Consider the following 25,618-nt stretch of genomic DNA (forward strand, 5'->3'; position numbering starts at 1 on the left):
GAGTAGAACTCTCAGTGACGGTCGTCGTCGGGCTGCCTGCAGTCTCGTAAATAACGACGACGACGGCGACTGCATGCAACAGAGAGAACCCCCGGCTCGAAAAGCTCCACCACTCGGAACTTTGGGGATTCCGGCGGGGGAGAGGTGCTGCCGGGAGCAGGTCCGGAGAGGACCTTCAGCAAAAAATAAATCAAGTTTATCGGATTGCATTTTTGTCTGCATCAGGTTTTTTTTGCTTGCTGACTGGTTGTTCCTGACTGCCTCAGGCCCAGAGTTTGGTTTGGTTGGTCCTCGACCCACACCTCGTACCTTGGAGGTTCAGGCCCGTCATATGGTTGAGGCTAAACTGGACAAACCACTTTTTTTTTGCTGGTTTTTTGTTGTTGCCGAGTGCATCGAGTTCAATACAATTCTGTATCCGATGTGCTGAGCCGGTGTTGAGGCAGAGATTCAATCATGATGCAAAAAGGAAGATCGACCGTTTCAGTGTGTCATTATTTGGAGGTCTCTCTTGACTTTTTTTTATTGTATCGGTTTTTCGTCTGGGTTCTTTGTGCAATTTATTGAACCCTCTCATCTCTCGATGCTCGAACCTGATGACAGGATCGTGATGCAATTCAGGCAAGGGTTGGAGAGCTTTCATTGAGACCTTTTTTTTTGGTTTGTTTCCAAAGTTGGAACACAAAAAAAGGGAGCAAGGACAAGGGCGCATGGTATATGATACGTAAGCTTGGTTATTGCTGGTGGAACCGGTTTTCAACCTTTTTTTCTGAAGACCGAAACTATGATGGGAGTTACGTTGTAAACAATGCGTTGGGCATTTTAATGAATGGATATTGATATGAAACGTAATTTACCGAGATAAAGTTTGAACTTCTATTTCATATTTGTTAAAATAGTAGTTTATGCAACAAGTTGCAAAAAGAGTATTTTGTCAGCACGAGTCTTACATTTATCCGACGAGGTTCACCGAGTTGGATAAATACGACGAGTGCTGAAAAAATCAAGTTTTGCAACGAGTTCCATACAACATTTTTTGCAATTTCGAAAAACACCCATTGAGTGAAATTTTAAGTCGAATTTTCATGTATTTTGTCAATAAATCGTTTAAATCAAAAAATGTTGAAAAGTGTAACTTTTCGAAACAAGTGCTGAAAAGTTTAACTTTTCAGCACCCATTTCAGTGCTGAAAAGTAGAACTTTTCAACATTTATTTTGAAAAGTGTTGCTATTCGATTCTGTTATTTTTGGTACAGAAAAGTAGGCTATTTCGTCGTTCAAGAATGACAGGAAAAATGAGTAGTTTCACGACGGAATTGCAAAAAAAAATTAGGGAAGATTTTTTGCTGCTAAAGGTTAAAACATCATAAAATAATGTTCAAGATTTACGCATTAGAACTTTTTCAAATAAATTTACCTCTGCCTAAAAAATCCAAAGGTAGAAACTATTCTGATTTCTACTCAAATTAGAGCTTAATAAATTAAGTTCTATCATTCAAAAATCATTTTAAGAAAACTCTTAAATTTATAGAAAATCTTCGGGTTGATGAATGCACTTTTAGATTTTTTTTTATTTTTTTTTATTTTTTTAATATTTTTTATTATTTTTTTAAATGGTCCAATAAACCAAATTTTCAGTTTTTTGCTTTTTGGGTGTTTTTTAATACCCCTGACTCAAGACGGTTTCAAAAACACCCAAAAAGCAAATACTGAAAATTTGGTTTATTGGACCTTATCAAAAAAAAAAAAATCTCCAGACTTGGTTTTATGTGACTTTGCCAATGTTGAATGCCATTTAAAAAAGTGTTTTTTCTGGTGCAGTATTTTTTGTTTTGTCCTAGATTATGCATTGAAACATTTTGTTGTTAAAAAAAATGTGAATAAAAAAAATAACAAAATCGAAAAAGTTTCTGGATAACTTTAAAAAATAGCAACCCGCACTAGACAGCCTAGTATTTTTCAATTTATTATTATTAAGTTGATTTGTATTTTATCAAAGTCAACTAAACAACAATTATTAAAGAAAAAACAGCACACATAAATCATAATAATTGGATGTTATGACTATCTATCACTAATCAATAAAATGTTTAAAAAAGATAAATACACATAAAAATACAAAAAAAAAGAACTAATAAAGAACAATTTATAACAACAAAAGTAAAGTTTTGTCGTAGAATCTTCTAAGAAAGGATTTTTTTTTATTTACAGAGATCTCAAAAATGCTGAATGGCGAATGTCTTTTTAAAAAAAGTGAAAAATCGAAATATTTTCAAAAATCAATCGTTTTTTCATCAAATAAAAAGGAAGATAAATAAATAAAAGTAAAACAGTATTATTAATGTTTATTCTTTTTCTTTTCTTTGCAGGTAATTTTTGGAATACTCAAACAACAAAAAAAAGGTTCAAAAACGTAAGCTAAAATCGCCAAATGAAGCTGGTATAAATCTTACTTAAATTTTACATCAAAATTAAGCAATCATTGCTTCCGACAAATTAAAACTCAATCCCAGTAGCCCTTCTAAACTGCACACAACCCCAGCCCCAAATCTCTCTTATCCAAAACACACTCACACACCCGCGCACAGCCTACTGCAAACACTCAAACTTCAAATCTAACCCTCGTGGCTTGCCTCGCTTTCGTCACGTTCCAGCGGTGATAAAATATCAACGCCAAATGACCCCCTTTTTCCTTCCCCACTAACTCCCCCATTTACAAACCCCAGCAAGCCATGCTTTAAAAAGAAGAAGAAGAAGAAAAGAAGTGAGCTCTAAGCTGCCTCCCCCTCGCTCTCTTTCTCTCTTTCACTCCCCACACTTCTTCTTGGGACGAAAATTGGCGGAAAACGAGTAAAAAGCGCTCTGGTCCAAGAACATAAATAAGCACGTTCAGTCAGGTTTTTGGGGAGTCAGGAAAAGAAATAAAGGGGGAGTGGGAAGGAAAGTTAGTGAGAGAGAGAGGGTAAAGCCAGGAAGGAAGTGAGGAAGAGAGTGTGCCTTTCGTCGCGCCCCTCTCTCTCACACACACGCTTCTCTCGTAAAAGGGCTTTATTTATCATCACGATTGTTTCAGAACGTGGGGAAGCGTTCGCGAGATGATATTTCATGCTTTTGGGTAAACAATCGTTTTTGAATGGAAATTTTTGCTTCGAAATTTGCAAGTTCAATGAATCAAATTCAGCGAATTGGACAAGAAGACGGGGTGGAAAGGAATTTCTCACGAGCACTTCTGAGAGCTAAAATTGAACAAGAACGCTAGAGATGTTTTTTCCTACAATCATAAACACACCAATACAAAGGCGCACGTGAATGCAAATCATATGGCGCGAGCGACACAGGTAACTCACCCACTCACCGCCGATCGAAGCATGCGTCGGAATTCGGCGAGCGAGATGGCTACAGTTTCGCGACCGAAGGTGGCCGCGGCCTACTTCGCGAACCGGTCGGAAATCGTCGCCGACTACGATGCGAAAATTCCTTCGCGAGAGCCGCCGATCAGAGCCGAGCGCGACCGATCGCGCGAGCTTCGCGGAAGCTCGGAAAGATTCGGCTTTCGGAAGCGTTCGGGCGGCTCTCGATTTAGAGCTATCAAAGTGCAACTTTGCATGATTGCATTTTGAGTAATTTTATAATTTTAATCATTCAAGAATTCGAAACCAGTCCAAGTTTAATCAAAATTCAAATTTGATGATGATGATTTTTCGCGAGAAGCTCAAAATTTGCGATAATTCTCAACACAAGAAAAAGAGAGGCAATCAATCATAAGAAAAAAGAGAGCAGAAGGGGAGCAGCAGCACGAGCGGTCATTGTACCTAAACAGCCAAGGTCACGAAGAGCTCGGCTCGCGGCTCCCTCTCCTCCCCCCATCAAAGTTGGCCAGTCAGTCAGGTTGGTGGCGGAGGAATTATAACTCTCTTTACCTGTTTTCCCATATTCTTTTCTTTCCCTTCCCATCATTCGCCACTCTGCTCTCGTTCGCTTACACTTCCAGCTTGTATTTTTTTTCACTTTTATTCGCCTTCTTTCAGCGAAAATTCTTTAGCTTTGGGGCAAACTTTACGATCGCTCAACCTAATGTGTGTTTTTGGGGCCCTCTTTTGTTCTCATCTCTCCCTCTTTCCTCATTTTTTATTCGCCAAGTTGTAATCTTGAATTTCTGCGCGCTTTTTTTGTTGCTTCTTTCTTCATTCTTCCCCCCAGAATTGGGAATGGCTGGTCGATTGGACTCTCTCGCAAGGTTTTAGGATCGAGGGAATGGGATAAATAATAATGGTTAGAACAAGTTGTAGAAAAATGTGTGTGAGCGTTTGCGTGACTGAATGGATGTGTTTAAAAGTCCCGTTAGTCCCGTGCATAATTGTGCGTCGTTTCTCGATGTTATCAAATTTCACGTTTTGAAGGTGAAGTGATTGGTTGGTTGTGATTTTTGGAGACTACTTGTGTGGAAATATGAATTACAGTCATCCCACATATTCGGAACGGTTTCCAGATCGGCCAATGTTCAAAAAATCATAGCAAATCGATAATTGAACTTAATTATTCGCTTTTACCTTCATTTGAAAGCTTTTCTTGCGATCTTTCGAATGCTGTATCGAACATCTGTAAATTTTAACTTTTATATGAAGTTTTTGAAGAATTACTTTGACCCTTGAAATCCACAAATTCGGAACACTTTTTTCTTACGAATGTAAACAAACTTTGGATCGCTCCAGGAGTACATATTTATTACCAAATAATGACTTCACACACTGAAACCAATGAAACTCAAGCTTAGTGATGTATTATACATGGTTTGATAACTTTTTTTGTGAAAATATCAGTTGAATTCAGGTGTTGTGGGAGGCACAATAATATCCCACAATTATGAAACAGGTCATTTGGAGGCAGTGTTTTGCTGCTCTGGACAAAATAGTCTTGGAATGAAGTTTTTTGTTCAAAAAGTATTACTTTTACTAGTGAAATAGCTAGATAATGTCCAAATGAAGGTTCTAAAAATAGTAGAGTCGACAGAAAAGCTACTTTTGGCATGCTATTGACAAATTATCATAAAAGTGTTCCAAATTTGTTGGTGTTCCGAATATGTGGGATGACTGTACTTGGTTTAGAAGATTCTCTGAAGTATTCAGTTCTAATGTAATTAGTTGATCACGCCATTCAGAAGTCGTTTATTTAAAAATATCTGAAATATGAGTTTGATAAAAATCAAATTTCTTTCTAATATCATTTTTTTTTAGCATTATAGTCCAGACTCGATTATCCGAAGGCCTCGGAAAAATTTCACTTCGGATAATCGAATCAAGAAAAAAAAAATTCGCTGTCTTATTTTTGATTGTCGAGCTTAAGTATGACCCCTAAACTACGCTAAAGTGATTAACATTTTTAATCCAAGATGGTGGCCAATATGGCGGTGACGAAATATTGGAAAAATGCATTTTATTATTTAATAAGCAATCAACTATTCAAGTTTGACTAAAATGGGGTCGCAGAACTCAAAATTTTAACAAGAAAAAGAAAAAAAAAACAAAATAAAATATTTTTGGTTCGTGATTCGATTATCCGAAGTCCATACAAACATTCGGATAATCGAAACTTCAGATAATCGAGGCTTCGGATAATCGAGTCTGGACTGTACTACACACTTTTTTACTGCAATTCGGTGATGAAGTTCATTGTTGTTTATAGTACTACCGATTTTTTGGGAGCTTTTTGTATTTTTTTTTACAGATGATTAACTGATCTTAGCTTAATCGATTCTTAATCTAACGAATTAAAAATATGTACACATTAAGATTTTACAGAAATAAACACAGTCCAGACACAATTATTCGAACTTTAATTATCCAATGGTTTTTATGGGACTGCAGATAATTGAGTCAAGAACACTAGCGTGCAGGGTGGGGCAACATGGGGTGATTGCCCCGCCAACCTCAGAAATTTGTTCTTAAATTGTTCAGGTGGTGTCCATAAACGACGAAATTTTCAAAACGCTCATATGGTTGCCCCACCTTCCTCGAGGAAAAAATAAACATTTTTTTGACTTTCTTTTTCTTAACTTTATCATCCAATTCGTGTTTTGCGACCCCATTTTGTTTCAAATAGGAAGGTGGTTGCCTATTAAATTACCAAATGCATTTTCTAAATATTTCATCACCGCCAAACCGCCGTCATATTATTTCTTAACTGCGACGAGCTAAAATGAAAATGTGGAGAAAATAGCGCATTTTGACGGAAAAATTGCAAATATGATTGAATAATTTTTTAAGGTTTCTCAGCACACGGGTCCCCCACAGACCGTTATTATAAATAAAAAATTTCCACCCAAACCAATGATTGGACATGGTTCCTGGGACCATTTTGTACCTCTGGGCCGAGTTTCAAAATATTTGCCGGCAGAAATTTCGAATACGGTCAGTTTTAGTGTTTCGAGTAGAAATTAAGGGGAAATCACATGTAAAATGCGTAGGAAAAGATCAAAGTTTCAATGTTTTAACTCCTAAACATTACTGGTCATGGTTTTAAATTGTATTAACATGTAGCAGAATGATATAAAAACGATTTACAGCACTGACTTTGCCGGATTAAGCCTAAGTTAAGTGACTTAAGTATATTATTTACAAGTTTATACCTTAATATTTAAAAAAAAACTCCTACATCAAGGAATTTAAAGGATAAGGATAACTAGATAGCACAAAAATAACTTAAAATGGGGTGACTTTGAGCCAAGGGGTGACATTGTACCAAATTATACGATTTTATAATAGCCAGATAGCTTAACACCAAGCTTGACCTAAGCTTGAATTGCAAAGTATAATCGTTGCAAATATTTTGTTCTTAGATTATGTTGTCCTCTGCCATAAAAAGTTCAATAAGTACGAAACACTAAAAAAATAGATAAAATAGATAAAGCTTTAGTTTCATAAGCCTTACCGTTTGACTCCGACAAGAGTTTTAGGACACAAGTCACATTGAAAACTTACATTACATGTACATACTTGACTATATCGGGTTCGGTGTTAGAGTGTTAAACGTGGTTGCCTCTCACCCCAGTTTGGCTGGTAATGTTGTAGAGCGAACAATTTGATTTGATTTGATATTTAACTGTACTATTTTCATGTTTTCATAAGATATGCCAAGCTTGTTAAAAGATTGATTGTGTTTTCACATTGGCCAGAAGTAGGATATGTTTTGATGAATACATTATTAGTGAACGTTCTTGATGATCAATAATATGTTTTATTGAATCCTAACTATGAGTGTATCAACATTATTTTATCCAATTACGAAAAGTTATTTTAATTTATTTATTTTTTATTTTATGACGATAACTGCAATGTTGAAAAATAATTGGTTGGTTTGAAATATTAATCCTGTGGGAAGTTGTGCCATTCAACTTTTGCTAAGAGCTAAATGATAGCTGGAGTTGTCTCCGGATTTCATTCGTAAGTTTGAAATTTGTAAACGATTTAAAACAAAAAAGAACAAGTTTATTCTAATTGCTATGTCACAAGCTTGCCACGTCAAAAAATTTGTTTCCCTAATATTTTGATTGTTTTATTTGATTTCAGAAGAAATTGATTCAGAACTGAAAAATGTGAGCATAATTTTCAAATTTGGAGGATTCCAGGATATTTTAAATTTATTTTAATTAATTAAATTTTAAATCAACAGGCTTTATTCAAACAGAATAAGCAGATTTGCGTAGCAATATCATCAAATTGCTTTGTGGGAACATAAATAGACCAAATTAATCCGTCTACAAATAAATAAATTAACATAAAATTCAAGCTTATCAAAGCAATTTTAATGCATTTATTGGTACAATGTCACCCCTTGGCTCAAAGTCACCCCATTTTAAGTTATTTTTGTGCTATCTAGTTATCCTTATCCTTTAAATTCCTTGATGTAGGAGTTTTTTTTAATATTAAGGTGTAAACTTGTAAATAATATACTTAAGTCACTTAACTTCGGCTTAATCCGGCTAAGTCAGTGCTTTAAATCGTTTTTATATCATTCTGCTACATGTTAATACAATTTAAAACCATGACCAGTAATGTTTAGGAGTTAAAACATTGAAACTTTGATCTTTTCCTACGCATTTTACATGTGATTTCCCCTTAATTTCTACTCGAAACACTAAAACTGACCGTATTCGAAATTTCTGCCGGCAAATATTTTGAAACTCGGCCCAGAGGTGCAGAATGGTCCCAGAAACCATGTCCAATCATTGATTTGGGTGGAAATTTTTTATTTATAATAACGGTCTGTGGGGGACCCGTGCAGCATTTTGCCTTCCTCACCTTACTGAGGAAAGGCTATAAAATCACTCGGAAAATGAACTTTTTAATTAGACCTCCTAGACCTACCTTCATTTGTGCATATCGATTCAGAATCACCAGCTGAGCAAATGTCGGTGTGTTTGGCTGTATGTAGCCATGTGTACCAAATCAATGTCACTGGAATATCTCGTCACAGGCCTTAACCGATATTGGCCGGAATGGTTATAATCGATCCGTCTTAACGTCCCCTAAGTTGCTATTTAAATTCATGCAGTTTTATCATGTATTTAAAAAGTTATGTTAAAAAAACTGTTACATATTAAATTAAAATTATGGTAAAAAGGGTGTTTTTTTCATGAAACCCTCACATGTTATATATTTTTAGAAAGTATTTGAGAAGACCTTTTAAGTGGAGTAAGAATTTTTAAGATCTGACTTACCTATCTTAAATTACAAGCAGTTTAAAAAATAGTCTGAATTCACATAACCTCAAATGGTCGCGTCTGATCGCCACGAAAAAGCCTTGTAGAGGGATGCCATTTTCCTCAAAGGCCGTGTCTGTATAAGCTTGACAAAAAGTCTGTAGGTAGTCTGTTTTTTTTACTCATCACTTATTTTAATTAGGACCTCTTAGGGAGCGTTCTTTTATTACGTAACGCAAAAAAATCGGATTTTCAGACCCCCTCCATCCCCCTCGTAACAAAATTTCCATACAAATTTTAAAAATTTTGTATGGAGCGTAACACGGCCTCCGACCCCCCCTCCCCCACAACTGCGTTACGTAATAAAAGAACGCTCCCTTAGGTGCTGTGAACGTAAGAAGAAATCCATAAACATGTGGACACTTTAGGGGGGTTGGAATCACTATAAATGAGAGGAAGGCACCAAGTAACGTTTTACACATTATTTAGGTAAAACTGCAAAAAAGAGATATTCTAAGAAATAAATTTTCAACCTTCCATAAAACAGTTTTTTACTTTGTGAATATATTTTTTAAACACTATTTGGATGAAATAGTTCTCATCTAACTCAACTAAAAAGTTGATATTAGCTAAAAAAGTCACTTAAACTAATATTTGAGTAATAATAAAAAACTAACAAATCAATCGATCGTTAAATTTGAAACAGTGGAATTGGAAAATTGGTTGAAAATTTGATGAATGAATATCACCTCTCTTTAAAACTTAATTAATCAAATAAGTATCATGAAAGTTTTGTGCCAAAAACTGTGTAATTTTACGTGAGAAAACATTGACATAAAAATATTGATAAAAAATTGATTATATTACACCTCCAAGTTTTCAACCTTTCAAAATTCAACTTTTATTAACTGTGCAGCCTCTCTGTCAATCCCAAGAAAATGGACCCTCTCAGTCATTATTATCGCCCAACAAAAAGGAAAACTCGGATTTCTCTACTTAAATTAACTAACAGAAGAATATTCTTGACAACACAGTAGAAATAAGGTTGGAAATTTTTTTTTCGATGTTATTTTACTTGATTTTATGTGGAATTAGAAAAATTACACATAAACAGATATGAAATTACACGTTTTTGGAATGGGAAAGGGATATTAGCATCGGCAGCCAAAACTAAACACTATTTTAATAAAAATCAAGTTTTGGACGATGAAATCTCGATTTTGCCAAAAATCGATAAAAGCCGTTTTTTAAATGATTCAAAGCTTGTGAATGTGTATCAATGGAATGACGATATTGAATATAACACATATTTTCTTCTCGATGATTTTTGTAACATTTTCAAATGAACTGAAAAGACACAAAATTGTTGCTACTTAAATTTAGTAGCAGGGGGTTTCTCAAATTAAAATGTGACATTTGTGCTTGACGCCTAATCGGTGCCGTATGCAAATGCTCCAAAATGACTTGGCATAATTCTCCACAATCCCACGATCACGATCTCATTTCTATTCTATTTTAGTTCAAAGTTGTCACAGTTTTAGCACGTCTCGCCGAGTTCTGTCTCTAATCACTTTGTGTCCAGTCCAAAGCACGCGGTCTCCACCAGCAGGAGCAACAACCGAATGTACCTATTTCCAGACTCAGACTCAGACACATTACAAGAACCTCGGAATTCTGCCCCCCGATTGCATGCTAGTCAGTTTAGCTTATATAACCTAACCAGCTGGGATTATCTGTTTTGTTTTGACCATGCGGCATTTTTTTTTTTGTTCTAACAACTTTTCTATTGCGGACCGAGCGTCTCACGTGGCCGGGTGGCGTCGCGACGCCTTGACTTGCCACATGGTCGCTGCTCTAGTGACTATATACAGCGGCTTCTGGCTGGAAGTGACGCGTTCGCGAGGACACCCAAACAAAACATTTCCCAGTCAGTAACACTGCTGCTGCTGCTCAGCAGCCAAAGGCCAGACGGGTTTATTGATTTTTTTTTCAACTCGCTTTGTTTTCCAGAAATGGGTGAAAATAAGCAAATGAACAACTCGTGGATTGAGCGCGTAATAAAGATTTTGTTTGTCTCGATGCGATATTTCAAAATAAATAAAATACATTTTCTCTTAAGAACTCAACATCACGAAATGTGGTTCAAGAAACGCAAAAGGAATTTTGCGTTATGGAATTTCACGCGATTCATAGGCAAATGAAGAACCAAAAAACCGCGTGTATGAATCGAATGAAAATCAGAACTTGAAAAATAGAGAAGGATAGAACAGATTGTAAATATGCAAATTGGGACAGCCATGTTTTTTTTATTTTTTCGAATTCTTCTTTGATGTGAAAGAATTTCGCATATTTTGGAACTAGCGAAATATTGGCAGAAGATCAAGATCAAGTTCAGCCCAAGATGCCATCCCACGCTTGTCAAAATAAATTTACTATACGGTCATTTCATTAGCCCAGCATAGGAACAATCGTAATGAATTTCATGCCAAATATTTTAACCCTCTAAAGTCCGTGTTATTCTCGTGTTTTAGAGGTCATTTTGAGCAACTTTTATTCTACGAAAAACTTCTCTTGTTTAATGTATTTCTTGTTTATTTTTAGTATTTTAATTTGCAATTATCATGTTTATTTCTGATAGTTTTGCCTTTTTTATTTTTTTCGCTTGTTACCGATACCGCTTTCATTTAAACTGTAAAAATACGTAGATAGATACACAGCAAAAAATCCGATGGTAAAATCGCATGCAAAAGCATGCACATCACCTTCGTCAAAATAAACACTTAGTATTACACACTGCATGTACAATTTTTGCAAACTCAAAAAAAAATGCAACCGACGGGATTCAAACCCAGCACCAACAGTAAGGACTGGCGCCTCAGCCCACTCGGCCATCAGACCGATGTAAAGCTGTATGGATAAACGCATATATGAGCTTGTCATTTCGGTCACGTAGGTTTCCCATACTGATGGGCTACATATTTCAGGGTGTAAAATCACATAAAATTGCATAAAAAATGCAATATTTATTTTACACCCAGGCCTTTTACACGCAGCTGGATTACTACTTTTTTAGCTGTGTAGCCTGAAACATTGCAAAAATTACTGCATACTCATTTATGCATAAAATATTGAAAAAGTAAGTAAAAAATTACAACCAAAGTTGATCTCTGAAAAACAAATTTATAAACATTGTCAAAGACCCATAAAACAAGTAAAAATTCTATCATTAATATTTTCTAAAATTTTCAAAGTTCTTTTTTCTAATGCTTTTTAAAGATCCAGGATTGGTTGAAAACATGATTTTTGTCGAATTTTTAGATTGAAGCCCCTCCAAGAGATAAAGTTAGGTTGAGGGGGTTAAATCTGCAAACCCTACACAGCAAAAAATCAGATGGTAAAATCGCATGCAAAAGCATGCACATCACCTTCTTCAAAATAAACACATAATATGACACAATGCATGTACAATTTTTGCAAACACAAAAAAAAATTTGCAACCGACGGGATTCAAACCTGGCGCCTTAGTCCACTCGGCCATCAGACCGATGAAAATCTGTAAGGATAAACGCATATATGAGCTTGACATTTAGGCTTTCCTATACTAATGGGCTACATATTTCAGGGTGTAATATTGCATAGAATTTCATAAAATAATGCAACATTTATTTTACACCCAGGCCTTTTACACGCAGCTGGATAACTACTTTATTAGCTGTGTACTCAAAACTATTTATTGCACAATAGAGGAGAAAACCGTGACGTCAGAAATGAACTCAAATCACTCAAAGTTCATTTTGTGAGTGACTTCAACATTTTGGCCTAGTTTGACAGCTACCTCGTTCCCAGGTTTTCTGTGGGAGAGAAAAGGAGGCGAATACTTTATGAAAATCATACCTGTCAAAATTCCTAGCCTCAAAATTTTGTCGCGAGTTGCTTTTCTCCTCTATTACAGTTAAATCTCTGCCAAATTTTCGTATAACTATTTAAAAGGTAAGTTTTAGTCCTATTTTCGTTCCTCGATTAGGAAGAAAGAACGCAAATAGCTTAACATTCCGGACGAGTAGGTTTTCTGGCTACATGTTTATGCGTGTAGTATTACATAAAACATCATAAAATAAGCCGGGACCGTGGTGTAGGGGTAAGCGTGATTGCTTCTCACCCAGTCGGCCTGGGTTCGATCCCAGAGGTCCCGGTGGCATTTTCGACAGGGATGGCAAATGGCAAAAAACCATCGCGAACCCCTCGTTTGATTTATTACCTTCCAGTTACAGAATTCACTATAATGATGTATGAAGCAATTGTAGATTTTGTACAAACGAACAATTTTGTAGAACATTGTTTTGCTCCAAAGTGAATGCTGTTGACACTACAGCGTAAACAATGTCTAAAAATGCCACCATCGGCGTCCCTCACTCGCGATGGTGAGGGGATTTTTGTTTACGCTCTAATGTCAACAGTATTGAGTTTAGAACAAAACAATGTTCTACAAAGTTGTTCATTAGTAAAATATCTACAAGTGCTCCATACATGATTATAGTAAATTCCTTAACTGGAAGGAAATAAATTAAAAAATCTTTTTGGAGGCCCATCGGCAAATACCTTCCCTGATTTTCGAGACGAGATTTGTCTGATCACGCCTTCCGTTGGACGGGAAGTAAATGTCGTTTCCCTGGGTCCTGCCTCGGTGGAGTCCGCTGGTAGGCAGTTGGACTAACAATTTAAAGGTCGTCAGTTCGAATCCGGGGGTGGATGGAAGCTAAGGTGTAAAAAGAGGTTTGCAATTGCCTCAACAATCAAGCCTTCGGACACCTAGTTTCGAGTAGGAATCTCGCAATCGAGAACGCCAAGGCAATGCTGTAGAGCGAATAATTTGATTTGATCATAAAATAATGCAAAATTTATTTAACACGCAAGCTTATTACATGCTGAATGACTACATGTTTATTGCTATTATTTTGGCAGCATTCCATGCAAACAAAAATACAATTTTCGAAAATCTGTGCCTCTAAAAGGGATTTCTGGTCGATTTGTAAGAGATCAATTTTAATGCTCTTTTGATCATAATTTCTATTTTGCGAGACCATTTCTCATCATTTTGGTGGCACACACATCCACACGCAAGATCAGATGTTAACTGCTTAACGAAAGTCGCCATCAATACCTTTTCACTTGCGCTTACGATTTCAAAGCGCTTAAGATATAAAATTGCTTCCAACTTCCAGCAACATGTTCTTTTGACCATTACTTAGTCACTCACTTGAAAAATAATCCCGAAAAATGTGAATAATTAGCAAGCACCATCAAAAAAACAAACGCGCTAAGTCTTTTGACGTTTCAATTTTGAATACCGATTCTAATCGAAGGCTGAAGAAAACCGAGCGAGGAGCGAAGGCAAATAACCACCATTATCGAGCTGTCAATATCTTGGCAACTATTTGTCCGATTTTCAATGTAGAAAAAAGAAATCTCTATGAAATGTTACAATTTTTTTAACAAAGATATTTTTATAATTTAAAAATAAAGCATAATTTTCTTTTAACGAAAGATAAATTCATTATTATTTTCCCATAGACGCCCGATTGCTCTTGACAAACTCACTTAGTCTCAATAACCATCAAGTCACACTAATTTCATCATTACTCTTTTCAACCTCATTACCCCCCTCCTCGCGCCAAAATTATTTAAATGTCCGCGCAAATATTTATCGGTTTCACTTGTTTGCGCTGTCGTCCACACCTTTTCATTCTTGCCGGTCATCCTCCGTTGAGTTGAACACCTCTCAACAATCGGTCGTTTGTCTATTTCTAACCTCACTTGACACTCTCCTTCCCTTCCCCGGATTCGCACTCTCAAGAGTCCATTGATCCTAAGACCTACTAAAACGGTTCGAGATGACCGTCAAAGAATTAGGTGCGTGACTTGACCGTCCCGAAAACCGTTGTATTACCAGACTCGGGTCTAACTCTCCGTCGACGACGATTCTCGGAACCGGTTTTAAAACGATACTTGTTCTTTCTAGCTGCGGTTCGCTGGATGCTGGAGAGGAGTTGGTTGGTCGTGTTAGTTCGTTTCTTTCTTCAACCTTTCGCGAGGTTACCTGCTGGACGAAGCTGAGTTCTTTGTTGTTGATGTTGATCAGTTTGTGTTTTGCTGCTCGTTTCACGTATCTCCTTCTTCGCATGCTTCTTCTGCGGGAACATGTGGTTGAGAGAGAGAGAGAGCGAGCGAAGAGATAAAGTGTAATATTCCCAGAAGTGGGTTATTGCGTCTTGGGCTTTCCTTCTCGATAATGTTGGGCAGACTGATGGTTCAGGAAAGGCTGCGTACCATCCTTGATGAGAGATTAGTTTTAGCTTGTAATAGTAATTTTTCAAGTGATCTACTTCTAACCTAACCTCATTTTATCTTCTCTCTTACAGAACGCCGTACGCAGCCAGTTTTGGCGGGTCAACAACAATGGTGACAAGGCGCTCCATTACGTTAGGTTAGGAGCGCATCGCTCCACAAGCGGCAGTGCCGCAACCTACTAAACACACGCAAACAAAAACTCAGCGTACGCAACCCTTTCCGTGCCGACAGCTGTCTCAAGACGCAGCCATCTTCCATGAGCACCAAAATGGCCCCGCACACGCAGGGCGGCAACCTGACGATCAAACAGCAATACCAGCCCCACCAGTGGCCGTGGAACACGAGCAACAACACGAACGCAGCCACCGGCACCACTTCCGGGGCCGCCACCAACAGCAATAACAGCCCAAACAGTAACAACAACACCGCCATTAGCAATAACAGCAATAGCAACAACAACAACAATCCACCTTCAGCAGGAACCAATACTCTCACACTGACTACTCAGCAACAACAACAACAAAACACTGCCTTGACTGCGGCCGCCGCAGCCGCTTCCATCTCGGTGACGCCCATCAACAAACTCAAGCGGTTACAGCCGACGCAGCCCGTTTCCACCTCAGCAGTGGCTGCGTCCGAACCCAGAAGCAATAACACCATTGCCAACGGTGCCAAACGGATACGGTCGACGAGCGTGGAGACCGGAACGGGAAGCAAGTCCGTTGGGACAAACACTGGCGCCGCAGCCAGTGCATACGGGGGGCCACCCGGTCTGGTTGCGGTCGGTTCGGGCCTGAGCGCGACTGCCGCAGCCGCCACCACGAAAAAGCTCACCCAAATGGCGATCGTCGCCGCCAGCAACAACATCAATCAGCAGCAGCAGCAGATCTCAGCGGGGAAGAACCACGCCCACCACCACCAAACCAAGAACAACTTCACTGCCAACGGCGACGCGGCGAACAAGATAACAGGTTACTTCAAGTCCCAAATGAAAACCACCAACACATTTAATAATCTAAAGAAAAATATTAAAACTATAGCGGGACGTGCTGCGACGCTCAAGACGACGACCTCTTCGATGACGTCGACGGGGGGCGAGGCGGAAGCGGAAATTACGACGACCACGACGACGGAGCTGATGACGACGACGGCGACGGTGCTGCAGCAGAAGAGCATCATCAAGACGGCCACGGTTGCCACGAGTGCGGGTTCACTCAAGAGCACCAACGCCAGCTTCGAGAAGTACCTCAATCTGCTGCATCAACAGCAGCAGCAACAACAACAACAACAGCAGCAGCAACAACAACAACAGGCTGCGTCCGCAGCAACCCTGAAGAAGGTCGAACGAAAGACTGCCCGGATAGCGCCGACGGTGTCGCTTACGCGGAAGGTCGGCCAAACGACCCAGGGTGGAAGTCTCGGGGTGGGACAGCCCAAGAAACCTGTCACCATTGCGCCGCGGACGGCCGATCCAAAGCTGGCCATGAACCAAACCAAGCCGGAACTCGTCAAGTCCCAGCAGCAGCAGCCGACGGTTCTGCTGACGGCGATCCGGATCCCGCAACAGCAGCAACAGCAAACCTCCCAAACCAACACCAACCAAAACCAGCAACAGCAAGCGCAGCAGCAGTTCAAGCAAGCCGTTCAGCAACAACCGCAAATCAACAGTCCTCCCAGGACACCAACCAAGCTGGGTTCCACCATGTTCCAGTTCCACCCGCAATCCACAGCCGTCATGCCAAACCTCGTGCAAATACCGAACCTCGTGCCGACGTCCTCGACCAGCAAGCTGCCAGCCGTCGTGTCCACCGCGACCAGCAGTCCCACGACCAGCAATCTACTCATGAATAATGCTGCGGCCGCCCCGCACGGCCTAACCGCAGCCCGACTGAACAACGGGACGACGCAACTCTTCATGAACGGCGCCGTCATCAAGCTGCACCAACTCCAGCAGCAGCAGCAACAGCTGGCGACCTCCTCGGGTCAACCGGTCACCACGACGCAGCAAACACTGGCCATGGAAGCGGCCGTCAACATGAGCCTCAACGGACTGCTCGCGAAGCAAGCCATCTCCAATCCTCCCCAGGCTCACACCGGCAAGGCTACGTACGCCCTGCAGACGCAGCCAGCTCAGCTGTTCCAGCAGGCAAGCGCCGCACAGACTGCGTTCGCTCCCCAGCAGCTGATCATGACCCCGGCCGGAGGCTTCCTGCTGAACGCAGCCAGTTTGCCAACCATGCTGAACGCAGCCAGTCTGCAGCAAGCACTGGCCCAGGCCAACATCCCCGCTCTCCATCCCCTACAACCCAGTCAACCTCAACCGCCAACGCAGCAGTTACCAAATATCACTGCCATCCTGCAACAGCAGCAGCAGCAACAGCAACAAGCGCAGTCAAACTTTCACCAACTCCTGGCCAACATCCCGCAGGCACTGCTTCAGAACCTGCAGGCCACTGCCAAGCTCGGCCAGGGACCGCAGTTCGTTCCTATCTCGTCCCATCTGTTCTTGAACCAGTCGACGGCGCCGCCCACGTTCACCACTAGTCCCATCACGATCTCAACCTCGACGCTGCCGTCCGGATCGACCACGATGGCCCAGCCGCTGTCCCCGCCACCGCTCGTGGCAACCGTGCCGACCTACTCCACCACCAGCAAGCCCATCATGAACACGCTGAGCAGCCAGAAGATCATCATCGGAACTGCGCCTCCAACTGCCAAGCCGCCACCTCCCATCAAACCCATCTCCAGCAGTGAACCTCCCAAACTGGTCCCCGTTCAGCTGAACAAACCCTCGATCTCGATTACCCCCGTGATGTCGACGAATCCCCCAAAACTGGTCCCACCAGTGTCCACAGTTCCCGTCCCCAAACTGGTCCTCTCCGCATCGGTAGCCGCCAAAGCCACCTCAAACAAACCAAACCTGCCGGTCCCGGCGTTGGCGCCCGCGTCACACCACCCTCAACCGATCCCCTCCCCCCGAATCATCGACAACAAGTCCCCGCCTGCCCTCAACCCACTCACCCTGGACTGCTGCGGCAGCAGCAACGACTCCGGCATCGTCGCCAACTCCAGCGACTCCGAGGACAAGTCGCTCACCATCGATCTCTGCTCGCCCGGAACTCCGGACTCGGGAAGCCCCCAGAAAAAGGACGACGACTCCTCCCAGAAGGCCCCCTCTAGTCCTTCGCCACCACCAACTCCGGAAACGGAACCGGCTTCACCCTCAACAGAAGAGCAGCCACCTTCCCCACCAACTCCTCCTCCGGCGCCGGAACCAGAGCTCCCTCCACTGCTGCCACTTGTGTCGACCGTCGAGAAACCACTACCTCCCAGCCAAACGTCCCCGAAGAGTCTGGTCCTGGAGCTGATCAAATCCAAGCTGGACGAGGAACCACCCCAGGAATCGATGTCCGCCTCCTCCGACCAGGACTCCACCAACCTCAACAGCCCGCTGGACGATCAGCAACCACCCTCATCATCCGGCTCGGCTCCCTCCGAATCTCAGCGCTCAACCACCCCGATCGAACTGCAATCACCGCCCAGCATCGAGACGGACTTCCTGAACGTCCCACCCATGCCGGATTGCGCCAAAAGCCCAATCCTCTCCCAGCCCAAGACGATCCGCTTCCCGGCGCTGAACGGCGCCCACCACAAGTTTGGCCGCAAGGGCTTCCGCCGGCTGTCGGACGGTCGCCTCTTTGGCGTGTGCTACTGGAGCGAGTGCAACGCCCAGTTCGACACCAGCTGGCACCTGCAGGACCACCTGCAGATCCAGCACGTCAACAGCCAGTCCGGCCCGTTCGTGTGCCTCTGGGACGGCTGCAAGGTGTACAACAAGGAGTCGTGCAGCCGCAAGTGGCTGGACCGGCACGTGCAGTCCCACGGCGGCACCAAGTCCCACAAGTGCATCGTTCCCGGCTGCGGCATGCGGTTCGGTTCGCAGGTAAGACCTTCTTCCGCAAGACACGGCAGAATCGATTCTAATCTAACTTTATTTCCAGCTGGCCCTGGAGAAGCACGTCAACAACCACTTTACCAACTCGGACAACGCCGCGTCGGGCAAGCGCTCGTCGGATCTGCCACTGCCTAAGGTTTTGAGGAAAACGGGCAAAAAGCTGCGCTTTAGGCGCCAACCCTGGTCCGGTGAGTACTGCTTTGATCTTACAATGGTGGGAATGTGGGTTTCAACGGGTGATTGAAGGCGAACGGTGTGGTTGGCATACGTACAGAATGTGAACTTTTGAACTCCGACTCTGGCTTCTGACTCCAGCACTCTTTTCTAGTCTTGATACAGCCTAAATTTCTTCAAAACTGGGTCGTCTTAGAATATACTTACCTTAAATTTATTTTTAATGCAGCGGACCCAAACACAAAACACGTTTTTACTACTCTGACAGTTTATTTTTAAAGCCAGCTGTCAATCTAACAAACAAAATGCAGGGATGTCCTACACACTGATAATGTTTTACACAATAATTTTTAACTTGAATTATACATTGTTTACATTTTCGAGGCAACACTTTCAGAAACGTAACTTACCAGTGTTGCCTTTTCAATGTTTTTATTTTGTTAAAACCTTGGGTTACTTTGATCTCAATCCCATTCCACTTGAAACCCACTCAAATCATAGAATAAAACCCAAGAAAGCCCCTGTTTCAGTACGTATGAAGACCCTTTTGACCTTCTTCAAATGCCCCAAAACCCAGCTTCTCAATTTCCAACCCCAAATAGTCGCGTCCCGCACTAACGTTTTAGATATATAATCACCACTCCACGAAGAAAACCGTGAATATTCCAAGTGGAACCCAATCCGCGAATCGACGGGGACGGGCCACGCCTACCCAAGGGGTCGGACACCCAGCGCGCACCACCTTTCAAGCGGCCAAACATCTTTTCGGTACCCATCGCAAACCAAAAAAAGAGACTGAGCACACGAAAAATGTCAATCTCCGCGGCGCAGATGTGGTGTGTCCTACCCCGGTGGCCCCAGACCGGACCCGTCCCCTGCTTTCCTGGTGGTTCTGACCGGGGGTTTTTGTTTTGTTGAATGTTTTAGCTCGTCGGTTCGACTTTTTCGACATCGGCGTGATGGAGGGTCTGCAGCACCGGCTGATCCTGGCGGGCAGCGTGGCCAGCGCGCGCTACGGCACGGTTAGCTTCCAGGGCCAGGCAGCGGGACGGCGCGTAACGGGCGACGGAACGGTGGAGGTGTTTGTCAAGTGGCACCCGCGGGATGTGTAAGTATTGGTTTTTTTTGGTGTTGGGTTTTTATTGATCTGCGACTATCAACCTAGAACTAACCTCCAAACTACGGAACCGGTTCCGGTGGAGGGACACTTCGAGAAATTGCAAGAAATCATATCATGTTGCATATCAAACTTCATGAAATTGAAAATTAAGTGCATCTAAAGTCACGTGGACATTCTGTGGCCACTCTGGAACCGGTTTCGGGTGTTCCGGAGGAAGGACACTTCCGGAATATGCTAGTAAATTCATCATGTTGCATATTAAACTTAATTAAATTGAAAATTAAGTTTATCTAAAGTCACATGGGTACTCTGTGGTTACTCCGGAACCGGTTCCCGGTATTCCGGAAAGAGGACACTTTCGAAATGTGTAAGAAATCATATCATGCTGCATATCAAACTTCATGAAATTGAAAATTAAGTTTATCTAAAGTTACGTTGATACTCTGTTGTCACTCCGGAACCGGTTCCGGTTGTTCCGGAAGGAGGACACTTCCAGAATATTCAAAAATTCTGTCATGTTGCATGTCAAACTTCATGAAATTGAAAATTGAGTGCATATAAAGGCACGTAGACATTCTGTGGTCACCCGGGAACCGGTTCCGGATTTTCCGGAAAGAGGACACTTTCGAAATGTTTAAGAAATCATATCATGCTGCATATCAATCTTCGTGAAATTGAAAATTGAGTGTATCTAAAGTCATGTGGACATTCTGTGGTCACTCGGGAGCCGGTTCCGGGTGTTCCGGAAAGAGGACACTTTCGAAATGTATATGAAATCATATCATGTTGCATATCAAACTTCGTGAAATTGAAAAATAAGTGTAACTTAAGTCACGTGCACATACTGTGGTACCTCTGGAACCGATTCCGGCGGTTCCGGAAGTAGGACACTTTCGAAATGTGTAAGAAACCATATCATGTTGCATATCAAACTTCGTGAAATTGAAAGTGCTGACTTTCCAAAGCAACACCAAGATTATGTGGTCACTCCGTAACCGGTTCCACGTGTTCCGGAAGGAGGACACTTCCGAAGTATTCCAAAAATCCTGTCACATGACAACATTGCAACATTGCATATCAAACTTCATGAAATTCAAAACTAAGTTCGTCTAAAGTCACGTGGATATTCTGCGGCCACTCCGGAACCGGTTCCGGATGTACCGGAACGAGGACACTTTCGAAATGTGTAAGAAACCATATCATGCTGCATATCAAACTTCCTGAAATTCGAAATTAAGTGCATCTGAAGCCACGTGGACATTCTGTGACCTCTCCGGAACCGGTTCCAGGTATTCCGGAAGGAGGACATTTTCGGAACATTAAAGAAACCCAGTCATGCTGCATATCAAACTGTGTGAAATGGAAAGTTATGACTACCTAAAGTAAAGTGTAAATTCTGTGGCCACTTTGGAACCGATTCCGGGTGTTCCGGATGGGGGAACTTTCCGGAATAAGCTAGAAACCCTATCATGCTGCAGCTCAAACTTCTTAAAATTGAATATCCAGCACTGATTAGAAGAGTATGTTAAGTTGGTTGATAGTCTCAGAGTTTTAATATGTGAAATAGTTTGTACTAAAATACGTTTTATCCCTTCAGCATCTCCGACGACTGGATCCCCGAGACCGAGGTCTCCCTCACCAAGGATGTCTCAATCGCCGAGCTGAACCCGGACCAACGCTTCGAGCTGGAGAGCCAACTCAGCACCAACCGGAAGGCCAACGCCGAGCTACTATCCTGCATCAGCGAACTCAACGCAAAGCTTGCGGCGGTCGCCGCCCAGCAGGACTCGACACCCTGCAGCAGCGGCAGCAGCAGTGCCAGCTCGTCCAGCGGATGCTGCAGCGGCAGTAGCAGTTCGATCTCGACGCCGATTCCGTTCAACTCGCGGACGAGTCCGAAAAAGTTCCGGAAACCGCCGAAGGAACCGGCGTCTGCGACGCCAACGCCAACCCTCTCATCCGGACTGTCCTCGTCGGCGTCCTCGCTACTGTCCAGCGGATGTGGATCTTCCTCGAGCAGCAGTAGCAGCAGCGCTTCCTCGACGACGTCCTGACCCGTGCCAAAGACGCCGGCGGCTTCCGGGTCACGTCCGGAACTGCCGCTGGCCACGCGACTCCTGGCCGGATCGTTGGCCCAGAAGCGCACCCGGAAGGCGCTCAACTGCATCCGGCGCCGGAACGCCCGGCAGCAGCAACAGCAACAAGGTGGACTCTAAAGTATGAATTTTTGAACAAGTATTGTACAGCGCTCTTTGTGGATGTGTTTTCGTTGTCGTCGTCGCCGCAGCGCCATTTCAAGTTAATGATTTCGTCGTTGGACCTTCTTCCGTCTGTTTTTTTTTTTAACAATTTTAAATATTTTAGTTTGTTTCCTGTAAGAGCGGCAAAGTGATTAGTGCTAGGAGTTTAGTTAGGTTTCGTGTCTAGAGAATTTTTCTGTGCGTGTCGCGCAACGCGCGGATATATTTAAAAAATCATTAATTTTACTCCATTAGTAAAGTGAAAGAGAGAGGTAAATTAAGGATGAGCGCAGTGCAAGTGCAAAGTCGCACTTATTTTAGAGTAATTTATTGTTTAAATTCGGACAAACACAAATTTCGTAAATCAAGTGAGAGAGCCTCCAGGCAAAATTGTGAGAAGAAAGTAGCGCGAACAAACTTTTTCGTTGATCTCAATATTTAAAATTAAACAACAGCAAAATCGGTAAATTATAAATCTGTAGGGGTAAGAGACGAGGGGTATTGTGTTATGAAAAACAAGTCTTCAAACCAACTTTGGGCAAACAGTGTTGAACCGACTTGTCGGTTGGATTTCAGGGTTGCAGAACGAATGAGTTTCAGTTTCTTTTGATATTCTTGACGTCAAGAAATTTGCGTAAATAATTGTTCATACGAGTAATAGTGAAAAATATAATCCTTATCTAATAAATTTGTCTAAAATCGGTAATCGAATTCGTCGCCTAAGTTTTCTATGCAATTTTAACCGAAAAGCTGATATCACATATTTAAAATCCACGCCAAATTGAATGCTCCCGAAACATTGATTTCGATGTTAATTTTAATTAATTGTATTTAAGGGTATCTTGTGTTAGATCCAATCCAATTTTTGCTGGCCAGCAGCGAAATTATGGTTTTTGTTAATACAACTTGCCCGGGTTGCTTCCAACGACCTATTCCAAAACGAAAGAGCTCTTTGCGGTCCAATTCTAAGGTGGTCATTGTCTGGCCCCACCTAAACATAGAGCAAAAATCGGACGGGTCCACGAAATATCTTCAAATTTCCAATCCCATAAGACAATGCTCATCTTGACTATCAATCTGCTTTTGTAAATTCCAAAATTTTCACAAAAATACGGTACTTTGTGAAACATTTTCTATTTCACACTAAAAATTGTCAGTCAGTTTAAAATCTATACAAAATTTTGCGTCGTTTGTTATCCATATATTGCAAAAACCTCAGTATCTTCTAAAAACACGTTGTGAAAATTTTAGTGAATAAAATTAAGATAAATCAGTTTAAAATGTAAAAGAAATTTGGCATCTTTCGATTGAGTATTTTATCAAATTTGGTTTTTAAAAAATACACGGTATTTTGCAAGTTATTTTTGTGAAAATTTTAGTTATTCAGTGTGAAAACTAAACGAAATTTTGCGTCATTCGAAACCCACACTTTTAATTGAAAAAAAAAAATATTTTTTTAAATACGCTATTTTGTGATAATTTTCATTGTTAAAATTGATATATTTAAGGTGGTTTTACATTTTTCAGTGTAAAATACTTTAGCTTTTACAAAACACCGGAGTTTTGTGAATATTTATGTAGGTGAAAAATCGGTTAAGTTTAGATCGGTAAACCATCTATCAAAACGAACAAAGTTTACCGAATTCTGGTTGTACTAAGAACAATAATTAACTTTATTACCGAACTCGGTAGTTTTCAGTTTGCCGAACTGTTCAGCAATTGAAAATTCGGTAAAATTTACCGAATTCGATAAAAAAATTTGTGTGTAATATTCACAAAAATACGGTATGTTGTAAAAGTATTTTACAGTGAAAAATGTCGATCAGCCAAAAATCTATACAAAATTTTTGACGTTCTCATATTGACCTTTTTTAAATTTTAGTATTTCAAAAATATGCGATATTTTGTAAAAAATTGCGTAATAACATTTAAATTTTCGATATGGTGATAACCATACGAAATTTTGCGTCATTTGAAACGCACATTACAATGTCTAATAAATGTGGTATTGAAAAATATTTTAAAATACAATGATTTTTGCAACAAAAAACAAAAACTTTTTTCTATTTTATGTATTTTACACTAAAAGATGTCAATGAGTCATAAATCAATTGATTTTTTTTTCGTCGTTTGATACTCACTTATATTTTTTTTTAATTTGAATGTTTAATAAAATATACATGCCATGAAAATTTTATTTATACAAATTGCAAAATTGCAACCCCGAAGGAGCAACAAGGTGAACGGATGCTGTACAGCGAGTCGGAGCTGTGGGCCATTTACCGAGAATACAGAGTTCGCTTGAGGCAGTGCAAGACACCCGAGGAACAGATTGACGTGATCGCACACTTGCTGACACATGGCACGAGAAAATGATCATCTGATTCAGTTACGTTTTTTTTATTATTTATTATTTGTTGTATTTTTGATCCTCGGTCCTAACCTGGTCGTAGCACCTAAAAGGACCTAATAAAAATAAGTTGTGAAGAAAAAAAAAAAAAATTGCAAATTGTAAATCTAAAAAAAAATTTAAAAAAAATTACTATCAAATATTTTAAAAAAAAATCCCTTTTTAACGTTAATTTTACCCTGAAAATTACCAATAAGTCAAAAATCTGTTTACGTATACGTCGATATTGATATTTATTTTTTTGTTGGCATTTTCAAAATATCCGATATTTTTCAAAAAAAAATCAATTATTAACGTTAAAAATTGTCTTTTCGATTTAAAAGATAAAAATATGAGACAATATAAATTTTTTTATGACTGAAAAGTCTCTCAAAAAAACGATATTTCTTTAATCTTTCAAGACTGATCTCAATACTTATAGATAAGATAAGGTAAGGCGGGTTTTCAAGCTATGAAAACTCGGTTAGCACGAAAACTAGATTTTATTCAGAGATTTTCAGAATAGTGAAAATTTTATAATTTTTCGGCAAATATCACCAGATTCTTTTCTGTAAGGTTGTTAGACATGCCCAACTGGATCAAAAATTGCTTTTAAAACGAAATTATTTGTTCAAACATAAAATTAATCTAAAAGCGCTTTCAATACAGAACCCCACAGAAAAAAAAACTTTTC

The 25,618-nt window shown here is 40.8% G+C and overlaps 1 protein-coding gene across 3 annotated transcripts in view; it reads left to right on the plus strand.

The window, feature by feature from the left end:
- Positions 1–22,634, plus strand: part of LOC120424222 (zinc finger protein jing homolog) — a 103,586-nt gene extending 80,952 nt beyond the window's left edge. Inside the window, exons 2-6 of one of the 3 annotated variants that reach the window (XM_039588295.2) lie at positions 15,118–16,017; positions 16,087–18,989; positions 19,048–19,189; positions 20,103–20,283; positions 21,893–22,634. In XM_039588295.2, coding sequence (XP_039444229.1) covers positions 15,303–16,017; positions 16,087–18,989; positions 19,048–19,189; positions 20,103–20,283; positions 21,893–22,349 — 4,398 coding nt within the window. In that variant the 5' untranslated portion in view covers positions 15,118–15,302 and the 3' untranslated portion in view covers positions 22,350–22,634. Of the gene's footprint in view, positions 1–15,117; positions 18,990–19,047; positions 19,190–20,102; positions 20,284–21,892 lie in introns of all 3 variants that reach the window. The other 2 variants (XM_039588288.2, XM_039588282.2) reach the window with 2 other exon arrangements.
- The last annotated feature ends 2,984 nt before the right edge of the window (positions 22,635–25,618 follow it).

This window comes from Culex pipiens, chromosome 2 (genome assembly GCF_016801865.2).
Source record: "Culex pipiens pallens isolate TS chromosome 2, TS_CPP_V2, whole genome shotgun sequence".
In the NCBI taxonomy this organism is placed as follows: Eukaryota; Metazoa; Arthropoda; class Insecta; order Diptera; family Culicidae; genus Culex; species Culex pipiens.